Source organism: Carcharhinus amblyrhynchos, chromosome 15 (assembly GCF_965287045.1).
Source record: "Carcharhinus amblyrhynchos chromosome 15, sCarAmb.v2.hapA, whole genome shotgun sequence".
Lineage (NCBI taxonomy): Eukaryota > Metazoa > Chordata > Chondrichthyes > Carcharhiniformes > Carcharhinidae > Carcharhinus > Carcharhinus amblyrhynchos.
This window is the reverse complement of record NC_137338.1, coordinates 39,407,563-39,427,456: the sequence shown is the minus strand read 5'-3', so window position 1 is coordinate 39,427,456 and position 19,894 is coordinate 39,407,563. Positions and strand designations below refer to the sequence as shown.

The following is a 19,894-nucleotide window of genomic DNA, read 5'->3' as shown; positions in this document are numbered from 1 at the left end:
GTTGGACGCCTGGTCCCATCTACCTTGCTGCTGCCGGAAGCCTGTACCATTGCCTTCAAGACCGATTTAACCCTGGGTTCTTATTTCATTGTGTGAGTTTAACACTTCCTGAGAAGTGCATTAACCAGCATCTGGTTTCAACCCACCAACCTCTGTAAAAAAAAACCTCATTGGACTCTGATTCTGGACTTTGGAACCCATGTGCAACAACATGTCTTTGCACAGTTCAGAGGTACGGTAAATTGTTCTTTCCACTATCCTTTCTTTAATATTTTAATATAAGTAGAATGTTCTGCATTTTGAGTGTTTGTAACTAAACTAATCCTTTGAGTTCATCCCATCTCCAGTTTGCCATGAGGTTTTAATAGAAAATTGGATTGTACCAAACAAAGGGATTAGAAAATGTGGCACCATTTATAAACAGGGAAACAAATAAAAATACTTATGGGTGGGTAGTGAGATGAAAAATTAATGTTGTTTAAATTAGTTGCCCTCCTGTCAGTAACAGAAATTGGGAGCTCAAATCTGGGATCACTCATTTGTGGCTGGCCAGAGTCCAACTTTAAGATATGAGCCAAGTTTGATACAAGAATCAACTGAAAACCTAAAACCTGATGGCAGGAACAAATTTTAAAGCACAGGAACTTATCACAGCAAATTCCTTTTCCGCAACACTAAGAAAACATCACCTTTTGATGTCCAGTTGTGGGTCAAACAAGAAGACCTGAATGGTGAAACGTTAGAGTCCCTTTGCATAGAGCAACTAAAAGCTGTAGCTAGGAAGGTACAGTTAAAATGGTGTAGCAAAGTGAAGAGACGTGAACTGATCCAACTGAAACATATCCAACAGAGGAGGCAGAACTCTCGCTGCAGAAACTTGCCCCTTGGGGAGTATGGTACTATGTTGGAGCTGGACAAACTCCCAAAGAGTTTCCAGAGTTTTTCCTTTCAGGGTAAGGAATAGACAGGGTAGATGCAGGCAAGGTCTTTCCATTGGTTTGGGATTCTAGAAACATGGGGCATAGTTTCAACAGAAGGGAAAGTCACTTGTGTCCGAGATAAAGAGAAATTTCATTATACAGAGAGTTGTGAATCATTGGAATTCTCTATCACAGAGGGTCATGGAAGCTCAGTCATTGAATATGTTTAAGGTAGATTAATAGATTTCTGATTCGCAATAACTTAGAGAGTTATGGGGATAGTGTGTGTAAAAAGCACTGGTGTCTAGTCAGCCATGATCATATAGAATGCCTATTGCTTGTTCCTATTGCTGTGTATCCCCCTATCCATCCCAAAATGTCAGCAAGTCCATTGTACTGCTCTGGGGCACAGGGACCACTCAATCCCTAATGTTGGAGGTAAATGTAAACCTACCCCCACCCCCCCACCTCCCCCCCCCCCAAGAAAAAGTCCTCCCTGAAGATTAAAGCACTGATCAGTGGAGTGGGAAGAGGATCAGTGTTTGCGCCCCTCCATAAAGTCTATCTTGAGTGTAAACTTGTTTCAGGTCTTGTGACAGTAGGAATCATCCCTGAACTTCCAGTAGCAGGAATCAATTTCCTTGGAAATGATTTGGCTGATAGTAAAGTACTAGACAGTGAAATAAAACAGACTAACACCAGCCAGTGGAAGTCAACAGGAATTCACAAGGCTGGGGAATAGTCAGAGGCCCAAAGAGGGGAAATAAACCCCTTAATCATCGAATGAGAGCTGCTTGAATGTAATGTGGCCAAAGCCAGGCCGGTAAAGTTAAAAGAAGGCCCAGGAAGGGCCAACATAATTTTAATTCTGGGATATTCTGTGTGTCGAATTTATTGAGAACCAGAGAAGTCCCAGAGCAGGGAAAGAGATAATGAGGGAAGTGCCCCACACAGTCAAAGAGCCTGATGGAAGGCAAGTTATGTTGCCTTGCAAGTTACTACTATGAAAGGATAGATTTTTGTTAGATAAGGGTCTGAAGAAATATAAACCAAAGATGGATAAATGGAGTCGAAGTACAGATCAACCATGAACCTTTTGGAAGGCTGAATGGTCTACTCTGTCTTTATGCTCCAAGATCATTTTTTGACTCAAACCATCAATGGCATGCTATTCTTGAAAGGTTAATAGAGACTTGAAAATCTAGCAGAATATTTTAATCATTACAGCTCTCAGTCTTCCTCTTTCAGTTTCTCCCGTGTTACTTGGGATTGCCACAATACTGGTCGATCACTCTCTTTCATTTCTTCCTGTCATTCTTCTTCCAATCCCACTGTGTTCAAGTCTCTCGCCACAGCATTCTTCCACCTAGTCTAGGCCTTCTTTGTCTCCTTCTCTTCCTGGCAGTTCCATTTCCATCACTTACTCATCATATTTCCTCTCTCTCCCCGCAACAGGTGATCACACCATTTCAGTTGTTTGTTAGCTACTTTCTTCAATGGACCCACAATCTTTGAGATGTGCTGGTTCCCGATCTTGTTACTCACACGTCCATCTCAACATCTGCATTTCATTAGTATCCAGGAGCTATTCCTCTCTAGACATTGCCCAAGTTGCTGTACTATATAAGGCTGGTCTCACTGCTGTCTTGTATACTCTTCATTTTAGCTTCAGCAGTCTCTTTTTATTAGTAACATTCCACTGCATTTTTTCCATATACCAAACTAACAGATTTCATTAATGTACTTGATGTATTCTGACTTTCATGTTGAACTTATAACCATTGTGACAAACATTCAATGTAATCTAGAATTAAAAAGCTGTGATAACTCTCCATGAGGTCCATTGGGAATCACTAATTGATTTTTCTGTGGGGCTCATTGAGTATGAGTTCCCCTCATAACAGGCAGTGGCCTGCCTAGCTGGAATTCATTCACTGAGTCTTTTAGAAGTCAGATCCAGGACTGGGCCTGCTGAACTGTAGTCCCCGGCAGAGATTAGTGTGTGTACACCACATCAGTGGTTTTACTTTACATTCTGTAAATAAACTACATTCTTTCCAGCCGGGCTTTCTGAGTTATTACAATAGCCTGATTGTACTATACATGGTACAATCCTACATCGATCACCCAAGTGTAGCAACACTGCACTACATAGTACTATAGAAAAGGTCAACAAATTGCAGCATGGTGGCACAGTGGTTAGCAGTGCTGCCTCACAGCGCATGGGGCCTGGGTTTAATTCCTGGCTTGGGTAACTGTGTGGCGTTTACACATTCTCCCTGTGTCTGCATGGTTTTTCTCTGGGTGCTCCTGTTTCTTCCAACAGTGCAAAGATGTGCTGGTTAGGTGGATTGGCCACGCTAAATTGTCCCTTAGCTAAGGTAAATGCATCAGGTTATGGTGATGGGGCCTGGATGGGATTGTGGTCGGTGCAGACTTGATGGGCTGAATTACTTCCTTCTGCACTATAGGGATTCTATGATAATTTGGATGCATATCAGGATATCCCAATTTACACTGAAGCAATCGTGTGACCCTCACTCCTTAGGCTAGTAGTCACAATTTTTAGATATGTTTTATCTATGTGCAAATTGGTTAGAGAAATTTGGAACATTTAGGACTGGATATTCAAGCTGGGTGTGAACCTGATGCCTGGATCATTTCCAGGTCCCAACCCTGTGAAGTTATCCTTAAATAGAAATCCTAACTGGGTCAGAAGTGAGCTCAGCACCGAATGATGGCACTGAGCACCATTAACAGATGAGAACTGACTCTTTCATACAATCCTCAAAAGCAGACAGCAGCCATGACTGAGCTTCCCACTACCTTGCAAAACAGAGGATGCAGGAGATCAGAGGGCTAGCAGCCTCATAGCACAGAGAAGTGGCAAAGTGGCTAACGTAAAAGTTGTAGACATGTTCTAATAGAATAACGCTTTTTGTCAGAATATTTTTGTTGGTGTAAACATGATTTGATGGCTCCCCACATTGAACCCAACAGCTATGCATTAGTATGCACAAGACAGTTCAATTTTACTAATCTGTGATTTCAAAATCACCTTCTGGTCCACCATAATCCATTAACAAGCTCTTCAAGGAGCTTTATAGGCAATTAATTGGAGGCAAGTAGGTTCCTGGCAACCCCCATTGTCCTTTTTTTAAAATAGCAGCATGCCTCAGAGGCATCAGGACACTGAAGTGGCATTTGGGAGTGTAACTTTGAAAGCATGTCCACATGCTGTCTCACCCAAGTCCCTAATGACTAGAGTAAACAGAATCTCTCTGATGAATATGACATAGTAATACTTAATACATTTCATTAACTGATGAACAGGTAAGAAAAATATGGCTCAACATCTGGTTAATTTACTAATGTTTTGATAGATTGAGCCAGTCAGTAAATATTCATGAAATACACAATTACGACATCATATTTGCAATGCCCTGCAGCTAGCGAAGAATCTTACTGGATGCAGGACAGGTCAGAATTCTGGAACAGTGCGCATGTTAAAGCTCCACGCTGGAAATTTATCCCACATGATGTAATCAGTACTATGATTTAAGCTGCAAAACGGTGCCTATTTCTTTTCAGAAGTGAAAGGTGGCATGGCACACAGATAAGCACAATGTAACCCAAGAAGATTCTTTACTGCTACCAGCTGAGAAATTCACTACTATATTAAAAACTTCAAAACACCATTGTGCTTTATCACTGATACCTGCATTTCTATTTGTGTAACCACAGGTTAGTTAGTACACTGACAATGTATAGGTGGCTAACCCAGTCACTAAGGCAGAGAATCAACTGAAAGAGTCAAAGTAAGTTTTTATTCCCTTAGGACAAAGATTTTCAAATCTATGACAAGTTATGTACATTGTAAGTATAATAGGTACTGATTGTCTGTGATTGCTATTACTGCTGCTGCCACTATGTGTTGTGACAGCAAAAAAATTATTTTTCACTACATTGTAATGTAGAAATGTAGCAGGAATTTCTATTATTCTTTGTTATTAAATTATCTGCTTGAGTGACCTTAAATGTCAGGGGGACTAGCTAAAGTAAATGTAGCCAAGGTAAACTAAATCCAAAGATTTAGTTAGAAAAATAACCATTTATAACCTAATCACAAGACAAAACAAATCTTAGTACACCTTGTTCAAAACACATTTGATGCAGATTGATAATGTCACATCTTAAATCTTACTCAGGGTTTTTTCATATTTTGGATATTCGAAGTAATATTTAAAGTGAAGTATTTAGTCTAAATTTATGCTCCAACTTGGTATTCTTATATAATTGATATGTTCTTAAAAAAAACTGTAAACTGCTACCATTTCTATGCTTAAGTATTGCATCCACCAAACTTATTGTGACCATTATAAAATGACATATTAATCCAGATGGAAATTAAACTAAACACTATAATAAAACTCAATTAATATTTTATGACTACAGTAAGTGACAGAAAACAAAGTGAAAGAATTCTTTGATCACGTTACCTATTGTCAAACACAGAACTCACCTCATAGCCTAGGCGTGCTGCTCTTTGCAGTAAAGTTTCACCAGCATTTTTATTGACAATGAGTCTGCGTGCTTCTGGAGGCATGGGGCGACTTGGAGTTGTCTCCTGTGGAGAGTTAACTGCTTGTGCAGCCAAAGGCTTGGAGAATTGCAGTAATAATGGAATCTGCAACAAACGATCAGAAGTTTTCTGCTCACATATTTTCTTTGGTGTGGAATCTGTGCCGGTGGTTAGTGCTGGGCGCTTTCTAGAATTCCTGTTCACACTGTTTTGCTGCAAGTAATCAACCAAAAAAAAATCATTAATGGGATGGAGGACACTGAGCTAGTTTGTTAGGTAAGCCTATTCTAAATATCTTCTTCAAATTCTCTGCTCAGTTATAAGAAAAAAAACATATAAAATTAGCTGAACAGCAATAAAGCAAAAAATTACATTTGCGTAGTGCCTTATCACATCGCTCAGAAACATCCCAAAGTGCTTTCAATACAACAAATCACTTTGAAATACAGTTATTTAAGCAAGATATCACTGCACATTTTTAAAATGATGTATTACTCAGCTCAGAAGTCAAACACTTAAAATGTATTCAAGGAAAGCTGTTGAAAGCAACTGAACACAGGAGAACTGGCAGACCTAGTAAATGGTCATTAACAATACACTTTAAACAAGGGTCTGATCATGTAGTGGTTCTGGTACTGAACTAGTTGCTCGCAGGACACAAGTTGAAAGCTCTTCATGGTGATTTGGGGACGAGCACTAAAAAGAAACCATGAAAACACCGAACTGTCATGAAAACTCAACTGGCTCACCAACAACAATTTGCAAAAGGAACTTGCAATCAATCTTATCCAGCCTGGCATAAACATGATTTCAGTCTGAAGCATGGTGAAACTGTCTTTTCTAGTATTGTCCATATTCCAAGATAAAATGAAAAATATTGGGATACTTGTGCTTAAACTGTTTGTTTTGAAGGCCTAAGGTTTGTAGATGTGTTTCAACCCTTTGTTGCTGGTGCTAAGTCAGCATCGAGCAAGAGAAATGTTTACAGAGGCCCCCGTGCAGATCCACTACTAACAACAATGGATACAACTTCAGAATGACTCGATTCCCTAACCACACTAACCTAGGAAACTAAGCTGAAGCTTAGAATTTTAATCAAAATCAGTCTTGCATAACTTTATTTTAAGAACAAAAATAACTTGCATTTCTATCTTGTTTAAAAAATGTGCTTCACAGAGGCATAAGTATAAATAAATGCTTGCTGACCCAAAGGAGGTAATATTGAGAGAGAAGACTAAAGGTTTGATCAAAGAGAAGATAGGAGGTGAAGAAGCAGAGAGTTTTGATGCATTCAGGGCATGGGGCTTGAGGGGTGGCAACCAAGCGTGGAGTTGAATGGAGAATTCTTGAAAAGTTAGAGATCACAGGACTCATGGTGTTAGGACTAGGAGACGTTACAGTTGTATGAAATGGAGAAGGTCATCAAAGGGTTAAACACATGGGTTAGAAATTTTAAATTGAAAGTTTTGGGAGAACTAAGAGGAACAAGGACAGCAGCAATAGGTTAGCATCCTGTGTGAGCATAGGCTATGAGGAGCATGAGTTTGAGAGAGGATAGATGTCATGTAGAATGGAGGATAGAATACAAATGAAAAATTAGCCTGCAAGTGAAAAATCATTAATAAGGGTTTACAGCAGGAGATGTTCACATTTATGGTGGAGACAGATGATGCGACAGTGGTAGGAGCGGTCAGTCTTTGTGGTGAGAGAGGTCAAGAGCCCTGAACAGTTGAATAGGATCAGGTTGAGAATACTTAATTCAACTTGAGAGGGTGTGGCTGAAAGAGGAGATAGAGTTAATGGCAAGTGTATAAAGTTTGTTGCGGGGTCAATCTGATAAAATAGAAGTAGCGGGGGTGGTGGAGAGGTTGCAACAAAATAGAGCTGGGTAATATCAGTACACAATTGGAAGCTTGTCTGTAGATGTTCTCCCCTGAACAGCGTGCAGATTAGGAGGGTGACAATGTTAGATCCTACTTAAAACTAAGTCAGAATTATGAGCAAAAGAATCAATGGGGAGAATTATGAGAAAAGGAATGAATGGGAAACTCTGTTGAAATGTTTTCACATGAAAGATTATTAGAAAATCGACTGCTTTTCTACAAATAGCTATTGAGGCTGAGTTATATCATTTAAAAAGGTATTAGAGGTGCTTGAAAAGGAAGAATTTAAAAAGATGTTGAACTAGAATTAGAATAGATATTTTCAGTTTAAGTAGTAGTTCTGGTATAGGAATGATGGACCAATTACTCTCCTTAAGTGCTGCAATTTCTATAATTCTATGAATACTTAAGGGCCAATTTTATGAATGTACACATCGTCTTGTCGATAACCATGTATATTAGAAACTCATGGCTGTGCACTCCTCAATTTTCCATTCATAAATCTGGGACATAAAATCATGGAGTGTGAATCTGGAAGAAATCATTTTGTAAAATTTGTCATTTACAATCATTCCATAAATTTTAGTTATGGCACTGGTATCAATTAAAATTAAATGCTTAGAAATTTAAATAAAGTTTGAAATATCTCAAGGGCCGAGGTGGCTATCATAAAATTTATCTCCTAAAAAGGTTTTTCAAAAAGTTGTGTGGCATGTCCCGTGTAAATTGACAAAATGCTGGAAGTGACAGAGCTCACAATTGGACCGTCAGTAAATTCCCTTCTGCATTCCCAAAACAGCCCCACTGATGATGAATGTTTAATATTGATAATTTCCTGTTGGATAATAAGATTTATTAAATTTATAAAAAGATATTAGCTTGGAAATTAAAAGCAAAACACTGTGGTTGCTGGAATCTGAAACAAAAACAGAAAATGCTGGAAAATCTCAGCAGGTCTGACAGCATCTGTGGAGAGAGAATAGAGCCAACATTTCGAATCTGGGTGACCCTTCGTCAGAGCTAGCTACATTTGCTGAGATTCTCCAGCATTTTCTGTTTAGAAATTATTAGTGGGGGATTATTCATGGATAAACTGTCTTTGGGATTATATTTTCCAGCCAGTTTACAGTAAATATTGGTTGCCATCTATGAGCTAGCCAACAAGTACCTGAAATAGCAAATAGCAAAGTTAACTAACAAACTGCTTAAAATGTGTTTGTTATTTGATGAGAAAAGTTAGTTTGATAAGCCAGGAGCTGCAAACTCTTCTGCAAATACTCCAGAAGATAAGGCACATGATTTGACGGACTGGTGGTCACCCTATCCAAAAGTTTAAAGTTTATTTATTAGTATCACAAGTAAGACTGCAATGAAGTTACTGTGAAATTCCCCTAGTCACCACACTCCAGTGCCTGTTTGGGTCAATGCATCTAATCAGCACATCTTTCAAACTGTGGAAGGAAACCAGAGCACCCAGAGGAAACCCACACAGACACAGGGAGAACATGCAAACTCCACACAGACAGTGACCCAAGCTGGGAATCGAACCCGGGTCCCTGGCGCGGTGAGGCAACAGTGCTAACCACTGTGCCAGAAGCATTAGTGGACCATTCATGGCAGGAGGTAACTGAAAGCAGGCAAAAATCACAGTCATCTCATAGTGACCAAAGTCTTGAATGTATCCAATTCACAAGCAGAGCACTCAATACATAGCCCTGACTGGTTTCAGGTTTCCAAATTCCTGGCAAACTATCATTGAAACCCTGCATTCAGCCAACATGCTCATTATTGTCACAGGGAAAATTTGGAGAAGTGCTAGGTTTGATGTCACATATCTGAATGAAGTGACAACTATTGAGGGGCAGCTTCATGCCAACTCAAGCTGCTAACCTTCATGCAGCATAACATAGGAAATGATAGGCAACTGATTTGAACGCCATGAAGCACTTTTTCATCTTTGTTTACAACAGGGCCCCAACATAAGGTGCTAATGGATGGTATTTGAAGAACTGAATATGGAATTGCTTCTCAAAGTGATTGTGTAGTTATTTAGTAAATGTGGTTTTAGAAATGGGTTGCTGTGGCATTTCTTGAAAGGCATCTGCATTTAATATCCATTTTCTCTGCTGGTACCACTGCTACTTTCTCATTACTATTTCCATCCTCCAGATCGATCATGCTTTGACTACTCAGGCCTTCTAGATTCATGCTGAGGTTTTATTCTGTGGCAAGGTTATGGAGCATGCAGCAGACAATTATTTTGGAAATCCAGGGTATCGTACTATAAGATGTCTGGTCAATCCACAATTGAGTGGCTGTTTCTATTTGGCAGCCTATACATTTCTGGTGGTGGTGGTGGTGTTTGGCATGAAAGATCACCTCCTGAAATTAATCTCTCCAAATCCCAATTGTTTTTTTCTTCAAACACTGGAAAAGAAAAATTAAATTTCATCCCTATTCTTCCACAGTGGGGGGTCTGAATAAAAAGAAGTGGTTACCATTGGTGGAAGGATAAAGAACGTTCCACCAATGGCTCAGATTTAAGGTAGTTTGCAAAAAAAGCAATGGCGAAATGAGGAAAATCTTTTCCACAAAGTGAGTGGTTAGTATCTGCAATGCACTACCTAACAGCCTGGTGGGGGCAGGTTTAATTGAGGCTTTCAAAAGGGAAGTGGATCAACATCTGAAAAGGAAAGAAAATGAAGGGCTTCAGGGGAATGGCACCAAGTGAATTGCTTCTTCAGAGCGCTAGCATAGACAAATCAGGCTGAACAGCCTCCTCTTGTGCTGTAACCGTTCTATTATTCTAAGGTATCATCCAATTATTCCACAAGGTATCATTCTGTTTTTCTATAAGATACTAAATGATAATGCAAGTACAATTGAGGACTCTCTAGGAAACTCAGCAGATCTATCATCCTCACATACTGCAGCCTTTGTTCAGTGATGAAAGGAATGAAGTACAAATTCTGCTGATAACACATCTCTACCCCTGATACAGCTGTGGACAGTTCATCCCAACACCAGTTTGGAAGAAGCATGGTACATATATAAATTGGGGCCCATATTTTTACACAAAGGAAATGGCATAGTTGAATTAATACCTCCCCACTCAGTTACAGCCTTCAGAAGCAAATCTCGAAAGCCATTGCAAGGTAGCTGTGCTTGGTATGGGAAGCTTCCTGTGTTGTGATATTATGCCATGAGTGACACTTAACACAAGACAGGTTTTCCTGCACTTGCAGGAAATAGTAGATGGTAAACATCTACCATGTTTAATGTGGCTAGAATTGTGGCTGTAATAGTCAGGAAGCAAGGAAGTGGAAAGAAAATCCTAATCTTAAAACAAAGGCATAATTTTCTGCTAGCAGACTCTCTCTTAACACCTGTTGGCAAGATCAATGCATTTATTAAAATGCATTCATACAAGAAAATAGTCTGAGCGCTATCAAATAACCACAGCGATCTTAATTATTACATCAAATATTTTGAGCGTCTTAGTGTTCAAACATCATATTCATGGTCAAGATATACTGTTTGTGTCAGAAAAAGCAAAACCTACACTGAATGCCTGAGATTTCTATCCCATGTCACAGAATTGTTGCTGATATAATGTTTTATGTTGTTCCCAGGTTACAAGGAAGAGACATTTCTATTTGAAATCAGATTATTTAAGTTTTGAATCAAGATTACTTTAGGTACTGAAAATAAAGGCCAAAAAGTATTTGAAATGTTCAAATGTTCAATTTTTCCCTCAAAATAAAGGTGGGCTATACCTGATTAGTTAAGAACAAGTTTAATTAACTACATGATGGAATTAAATACTCAGAATAATCAGACACTTGATGCTATGCAAAGCTGCATGTACAATTTTGAGTGTTCAACATAAATCAATCTCTAATTAACAGTTCAGTAACTCACACTGAAACTCTTTTCATATTTCAGCTGCAAGTTTGCATTGTGAATCACACTGACCAAGTATAACATTTCCAAAGTTTTTATGTTAGTGAAGTAAAATCTCCCACTTGTTCTTAGAAACTGGGCTGAGCTACGAGACAAAGGAGTTTGTATCAAGTTGCTATAAATGGAGGTGACTTGCCTACCTGTTTTTGCAGTTTAGCAAAACTCTGCATTTATTAGGTTAATAGACCAATAATGCCCAGCATAATATAGCAACCGAATCTAGACACGATTACCATTAACACAAGAAGAATTACACTGAGTCCTGGTTACTGGAATAGTACTAAATGCTATTTGTACAGCTTGAGCTATAAGCAGGTGGAAGAAACTGTACATTGTGCAGAAATACATTTGCCTCTTCCAACATCGTAAAGTAAATCTGCAATTCTTAAAAAAAATTCTGCAATGTTAAAAACAGACTCTACAGGGATAATGATGGAGGAAGACAGTCGTGGAAGAAGAGGTATTACTCCTTACCACGCAGAAAGACATGTTCACAATATATACCTGAACTCTAATTACACTTGGGGCACATCTCTAGATTATACTAAGTTTTACTATTTAGGTATTTCAAAATTTTCGCCTGCTCTTTGCTGAAACAGAATTTAACACGATTATGCATTATGCAGCCTATCCCTACCAATTAACCCTTTGGTAGCACATGGCAAAATCTCACACAACGGATATTAGAAGTGGCGCATGCCTGCTAATTGGATCCACAGCAAGTTCTGTTCCACATTAACCAAACAAGTCCTACAGATGTGTGTACAGAATTGCTAACCAAGAAAATAAGGAACCAGGAAATTTATGCTAAAGTGTGTAATTACCATTAATTGTTTCCATCCATGCGTAACTTCCACCGGATTTTAAATTAAATTATTCCAAAATGTATGACACAACAAACCTCTTTATCCAACTTTGAAAGTAGTTGTGCATAATTTTAAAAATCAGATGAAATAAAATTTTGTATTTTGAAACCTCAAGTCATCTTAATAACTGATAGGTGCATTTCAGCACAGAAAAGTTGAATACAATAATATATTTTCTCTTCTTTTGACTATTGCCAATCTCACCCACAAAGGATGTACGAATCCAAGACGACTAAAGTTCACTTTGTCTGTCACCTGGTGGGTTATTGTTCAAGTTGAGCCCAATCCTATACCCAAGTTTTTCAGCAGCGACTAATTTAATAATTAAGAATGAAAATGCTTGTTGATTTCTTGCTCTCTAATTTGGGGACATCGCGGTAGCAATCCTGCTGCTATCATGAATGAAACAACTCATCTCAGTCTAAGGACTGAATCTAGGGTTTTCCCATTTTGCACAGTTCATTACTGCAATGTGCAACGAGACTTGCTGTTTAGCCAAACTTCCATCCATTTCTTCACGAGGATATCAGTTATATTGAAGTGCTACTTCTACATGAAAGTGAGTTAAGAAAAGGTTTATGGACCATCTCAAAGCCATAAGCTGCAGCCATTGGTACAGGGAAGGGGCTGTTTCATATTAATGAATGCACCAATGGGGTAATGAGGTGTTTTAGATTGTAATCTGGGATAATAGATGGCTGTAGTAATTTGTAGTTATTGAACCTTTGCAGGATGTGTGGAAGTACTAAACCAGTACTAAAAATGCTTTGTGGCCTTTCTATGAGATACAATAAGGCAGTATTAAATACAAGTTTGTCTTTTCAAAAAAGAGGTCAATGAAGGCCTTAAAAAAACTCTTGCATTCCTATGTTTCTTTTGTTCTGAAGAAAGGTCATCAACCTGAAATCTTAATAATTTTATTTCAAATTTCCATAATCTACAGTATTTTGTATCTTTTTAATGATTCTTGCTGTCTTATTGTGACCCTTACTCAAGAATGGAGAAGATTTGTTTGTGTCTGTGTCTGCTACATACCATAACTTGCACGAAAATACAAGTAAATTAAGCTTATACCTTGTCTTCTGAACTCTCAACATCAGTTGAGTCATCTGCTGTCAGTGATGACCTTCTTCTATCCTGACGCATTAGGTGTTTTGTTTTACACTGGCGCTTTCCTGAAGGCTTTTCTCGTTCTGTGTTTGAATACTTTGGTGAAATTGGTGAAAATAAATGATCCTCTTCCTCTCCAATACACAAGACACCACGTTTGTGGCTTTCTTTGTTCCTCTGTCGTTTAGCTGATGATCGTGACACTGGTGTGCTGGTTTTTTGCTGTCCTTGCCAGTTGCTGCTTGTGGTGCCAGATGAAACTGTCCTTTTCCTAGGGGAGACTGGGGGCGTAGCGAAACCTAAACAAATGTTTACATAATTTTTAGTAATAGATTCTTGAAACTTAAGTTTGTACTGTTTTTATGCAACTTGAATAGCCATTTTTTTTAAACATCATTTTATATATGTGAAAATATTCAATGATCAGTTGCAGAATGAAGTGTTCCAGAATAAATGAATATATCATATGAGTTTACAATTATACACATTCCATTGATAAGGGAACAAGAGTGATCTTTGGATTATCTCAGCACCCAGTTATAAGTAGGGTAGAAAATACCTGCAAATGTTTAACCTGATTGATTCCATAGGGAGTTCAGAACCATGGAATCCTATAGTGCAGAAGGAGGCCATTTGGCCCATCGAGCCTGCACCGACAACAATCCCACCTGGGCCCTATCCCAGTAACCTCATGTATTTACCCTGTTAATCCCCCTGACACTAATGATTAATTTAACATGGCCAGTCCACCTAACCCGCATATCTTTGGACTGTGAGAGCAAACTAGATTTCACGGAGACATAGGGATGACGTGCAAACTCCACACAGACAATTCTGGATTCGGTGCATTAATATAGAGTGGACAATCGGCAAACATAATTAATACCGGTGATTGATTGTTCACTCATTAAGAGTTGGAAAATTCAGCACCTTTCAGTGAAGGCTGGATTTAGCTTTTCAGTAAAGAACCACATCAGTTTGTCGTATGGTAACAACAGGGTTATCAACGAGCTTGGGATAAATTGCTGTTAGGGTTAAGTTACTCACCAGGAAGTGGCAGATAATTACTACATTAGCAGCACAGTGCAGCCATCATAGTCTAAATGCCAGAAGTTTAATATGCTTATTAGGAGTACAAAGGTAGTGTACTTCATTGTAACCTCAGCAATATCCAGTGTATTAAGTATGTATAAATTAAAGGTTCTATTCCACCCAAATCATCTTGCACAACTTTCCTAGCTTTAGATGGCTCTTCAGTATGACCTTACGTAGAATTCAAACACTTTCCTTTTCCAGGAAAACCTTCATTAACATTGTCAACATCAGAACCACCTGACAAATACTTCTATGTACAGTCCCTGCATGATGCACACATCTGTAATATCAATATCCACGAATACCATGTATCTCGTACCACTGAAATAATGTTAAATATCAAGTGAATTTAACTGGTTTATCAGAAGAGCAAGCATAACGAGAGGGCAAATAGTATTATACGTGGAGAACTCCAAAATCTATTCTCTGCATTTGAGGAGAGCTTTCTTCAAATCCCAGGAAGAGAAGCTGCATAGAAAGCAGGAAGCTCAAAATTTGTTATCTCTCATTTCTTCCTCATTCTACTTAGTTCTCACTCATTGTCCCCAAATCATGCATTGTACTGAGACAAACTGCATCACTCACTCAAACATTACAAAGCTGCATCACAGGTAGGTATATAAATCCAGGGATGTAGATGCTAGTGAGTTAGAAGAGTCTGGTCAGAAGTCAGCTGATGGCTGTTCTAATCATGAATGATAGGTCCCTATTTTAAAGGGTCTTGCTTAGAAAAGAATGATTACTGTATGAAAGATTGATGGATTCTTTGGACAGTTTTCAGAAAATAAAGGTTAATGTAAGGATTGCATTCTGTGTACTGATGCAAGGGAAAGAAACTTTGCAGTACATCATTAAGCACATGGCAACTCCAGGACCCATTATAGCAAAGACCAGTCTTAGCATCTCATTGATGAGGTTGGACATATTTCACTGCTGTATTGAGTCTGTTATTATGCAGACCCATGGACATATGAAGATAGTGCCAAGTAGTAGCAGCAGGTGCAAGGCCAAAAATGATGTTACTATCTCCAGCACATCAACTGCCTTCTTCCACTCCTGCTGTTGTTTTGCTGGCTCTGTAACTGCCAAGGTGACATAGCCTGCAACTAGGTCAAGTTCATGGGCCTGCTCACAGAGGTAAGGACTATTTGAATCTCAGCCACTGAATCTGAATGGGGATGCACTAGATTAAATAATCCAATGCAAAGTGATTACATTTGCAGATTATACCAAACAGTAAAAATAGAAAATGCAACTCAAAAATGATAGAACAGTTAGAATAAATTGAATAAAATGTGCATATGAGCATAACAGGGGAAAGTGAACCTTACTGCGGGCAAAGTCTTTAGAAGCTCAACATCCAACCATTGCAGTTCAAGACAAAGCCAACAGAATGCTGAACTACACATCCAGAACAAGAGAATGCAGTTCAGAGCAAGTTGTGCAATGCTCTAGCCAGACATGCCTTAAACGTCTCATCCAGTTTTTCTTGCCAAGACACTTCAGAATAGGAAAATCCTTGAGGCAGATCTTTAGTATAAAAGGTCTAGGTTGAGGTAAGAAACTTAACTGTTTAGTTTAGAAAGGAGGTGACTGAGAAATGGTTTTAGAGGTAAAATGATAATGAAATAAACTGACAATTGTGAAAATGGGACAAGGGTGAATTAACCAGCAAAAGACAGTTATGGAGAAAAGATAAAGAAATGCTTCTTCACACGAGTGATCAATGGATGGAATAGACTTTCAGATAAGAGCAGTGGAAGCAAAAACCTGGAAGCACCTGAAAATAATTGGATAATTGGATAATGGAAGGTGTTTTAAGTCCTTTCTGGATGGATGAATTCAAATAGACGGAATAGCTTTCCCATTGATTAGTATCTTGTGTTGAATCCACATTGTACAGTAAAATGATAGAACATTCTTTGGCTGCACTTTGGCTGTCCCACATTTGCCCAGCAAATGACATTTTTAAAAGTAAAAGTTGGTGCCTCATCAGTGTCATTTAGAAGACTGCATGCTACACTACACTTGTGATAGGAGTGTGGGGTATGAGCCATACTGAAATTCAACACCAAAAGAGAGAGGGGTGTGCACCTAACAAGAGACTGCAGTATTCTATAGAGTAGAATGTCTCGCAGAGCTGACAAATGTGAATCTCAGAGAGCAAGTGGCACAACAAAATTATGGAACACGCAGCAAACCATAATAATGCATGATTCTTTAACTGGATGATACTGGAATGCTGCCGCCTGATCTTCCAAGACATTATAATTGTTGCTTTACTCTGCTTCTGTGATTGATGATAACTCTCACGGTTGCATGATTTCATTATGCATGAGCTCTGCTACTATACACAACTGTGAGCAAGGGCTGCAGCTGATATCAATGGCTTGAAAGATCTAAAGCACATCTTTGCTGGGAGTAAGTAACAGAGGTTTGCTGAATTGCCTTGAACATAAGAACATAAGAAATAGGAGCAGGAGTAGGCCGTCTAGCTCTTCGAGCCTGCCCCGCCATTCAATAAGATCATGGCTGATCTGTCGTGGCTCAGTTCCACATTCCCGCCCTCTCCCCATAACCCTTAATCCCCTTGCTTATCAAAAACCCATCAACCCGCGTCTTAAAAATATTTAGAGAGGCAGCCTCCACCACTTCAACGGGCAGAGAATTCCAGAGATTCACCACCCTTTGAGTGAAGAAGTTCCTCCTCAACTCCATTCTAAACCACCCCCCCTTTATCTTGAGGCTGTGCCCCCTAGTCCTACTGTCCTTTCTAGGCGGGAAGAGTCTCTCCACCTCTATCCTATCCATCCCATTCATCATCTTATATGTCTCAATGAGATCTCCCCTCATTCTTCTAAACTCTAACGAGTACAAGCCTAGTTTATTCAGCCTCTCCTCATAGCTGAACCCCCTCAACTCCGGTATCAGCCTAGTAAACCTCCTCTGCACTCCCTCCAAGGCCAAAATATCCTTGCGTAAGTGCGGCAACCAAAACTGCACACAGTACTCCAGCTGCGGCCTCACCAATGCCCTATACAGCTGCAGCAAGACCTCCCTACTTTTATATTCAATCCCCCTCGCTATGAAGGCCAGCATCCCATTCGCCTTCCTGACCACCTGCTGCACCTGCAGGCTGGGTTTTTGCGACTCATGCACAAGGACCCCGAGGTCCCTCTGCACCGTCGCCTGCTGCAGTTTTTCGCCACGTAAGTAATAGTCCTTCCTACCATTATCCCTACCAAAGTGGACCACCTCGCACTTGCCAACATTAAATTCCATTTGCCAGTTCCTGGCCCATTCGCCCAGCCTATCTAGATCCTTTTGCAGACTCTCCACACCCTCCGCGCAATTTGCCGTTCCACCAATCTTGGTGTCATCAGCAAATTTCGACACCATACACTCGGTTCCCTCCTCCAGATCATCTATATAAATGGTAAATAGCTGAGGCCCCAGCACCGACCCCTGGGGCACTCCACTAGTCACCAACTGCCAATCTGAATAGCACCCATTAACCCCCACTCTCTGCCTCCTATTTGACAACCAATCCTCTATCCACGCTAACACCCTACCCCCAACTCCATGCCCCCTTACCTTCTGCAATAACCTCTTGTGAGGTACCTTGTCAAACGCCTTCTGAAAATCAAGAAAGACCACATCCACCGGCTCTCCTCTATCCACCGCCCTAGACACATCCTCATAGAACTCCAATAAATTTGTCAGACACGACTTCCCCTTAACGAAACTGTGCTGTGTCTGCTCTATCAAGCAATTCCCCTCAAGATGCCTCGCTATTTCCTCCTTGATGACGGATTCTAACATTTTACCTACAACAGACGTTAAACTAACCGGCCTATAATTCCCTGCCTTTTGCCTGCCACCCTTCTTAAACAACGGCGTAACATTAGCCGTTTTCCAATCTTCCGGCACTTCCCCGGAATCCAGCAACGTTTGGAAAATAACCACCAAGGCATCCACTATCACCTCCGCCATTTCTTTCAGAACCCTCAGATGCATTCCATCCGGTCCTGGAGACTTGTCCACAATCAGTCCCTCCAGTCTGTCAAGCACTGCCTCTCTAGTAACAATAATGTCATTGAGACCCTCCAGTCCTACCACCTTTCCATCGCTAACACCGGCAAATTATTCACGTCCTCCTCCGTGAAGACCGAAACAAAAAAGTTATTCAAGACCTCAGCCATTTCCCCATCCCCTACCACTAAGTCCCCCCTCTCATCCTCTAAGGGTCCAATGTTCACTCTAGCCAGCCTCTTCCTTTTCATATATTTATAAAAACTCTTGCTATCCTTTTTTATATTAAGCGCTAGCCCAGCTTCATAGTTTCTCCTACCCTTCTTTATCAACTTCTTTGTCAATCTTTGTTGACATTTAAACCTCTCCCAATCCTCTTCTCGCCCACTACTCTTAGCTACTCTAAACGCCTCCGCTTTTAATTTAACACTTTCCTTCACCTCCTTCGTTATCCACGGCTTATTACCTCTCCTCCTACGGTCCTTTTTAACCATCGGAATGAATTTCTGCTGAGCACCAAGAAAGATCTCCTTAAAGATCCTCCACTGCTCCTCAGCAGACCTACCTTCCAATGCGCTCCCCCAGTCCACATTCGCCAATTCTTCTCTCATCCTACCGTACTCCCCTCTGTTCAAACAAAGGACGCGTGTCCGGGAACCCACTTTCTCCTCCTCCATCTGCACCAGAAACTCCACCATACAATGATCACTCTCCCCAAGAGGATTCTTCACCGCAAGGTCCCTAATTCTACCCGCCTCATTACATAACACCAGATCCAAGATAGCTCACTCCCTCGTCGGCTCCAACACACACTGTTCAAGGAAACTACCCCGGCAGCATTCCAAGAACTCCTCCTCGAGCCCACCATGTCCAACATGGGTCGACCAATCAATATGTAGATTGAAATCCCCCATAATTATGGCTGTTCCATTCCTGCACGCCGCACTTATTTGCGCATTAACAGCCCACCCCAGCTCCAGATCATTATTCGGGGGCCTATAGACGACACCCACCAGCGTCTTCCTCCCTTTGCTGTTCCTAATCTCCACCCACAACGATTCCACTTTCTGCTCCTTGGTTCCTATATCATCCCTTGCCACCACCCTGATACTATCCTTAATCAGCAGAGCTACGCCCCCCGCTTTTTCCTCCCGCCTATCCTTCCTGAACACTTGATACCCCTGGACATTCAGCTCCTAGTCCCTGTCACCTTGCAGCCACGTCTCTAGTAAAGGCATCACTGCTGAGATGGAAGTTGACTGACCAGTAACTAATATGAGTCACTACAATTGTGTGCAAGAGCACTAAGGGATCCAGAAAATCACAAAATATTAAACCACAGAAATAGGCCATTCAGCCCATGAAATGAACTGTGTATTTCCCCATGTGAGCAACTCGGTCTAATCTGACTCTTCTGCTCGCTCTCCATGCCCTTCGAAACAG

The 19,894-nt window shown here is 40.3% G+C and overlaps 1 protein-coding gene across 7 annotated transcripts in view; it reads right to left on the bottom strand.

Moving 5' to 3' along the window:
* Window positions 1-19,894, bottom strand: part of bcor (BCL6 corepressor) — a 296,044-nt gene that overhangs the window by 16,093 nt on the left and 260,057 nt on the right. For all 7 annotated transcript variants that reach the window (XM_080203852.1, XM_080203853.1, XM_080203855.1 and 4 more), the window contains 2 exons: window positions 13,289-13,623; window positions 5,443-5,715 (listed from right to left, as the gene is read on the bottom strand). In XM_080203852.1, the coding sequence (XP_080059978.1) occupies window positions 5,443-5,715; window positions 13,289-13,623 (608 nt within the window). The remainder of the gene's footprint in view (window positions 1-5,442; window positions 5,716-13,288; window positions 13,624-19,894) is intronic.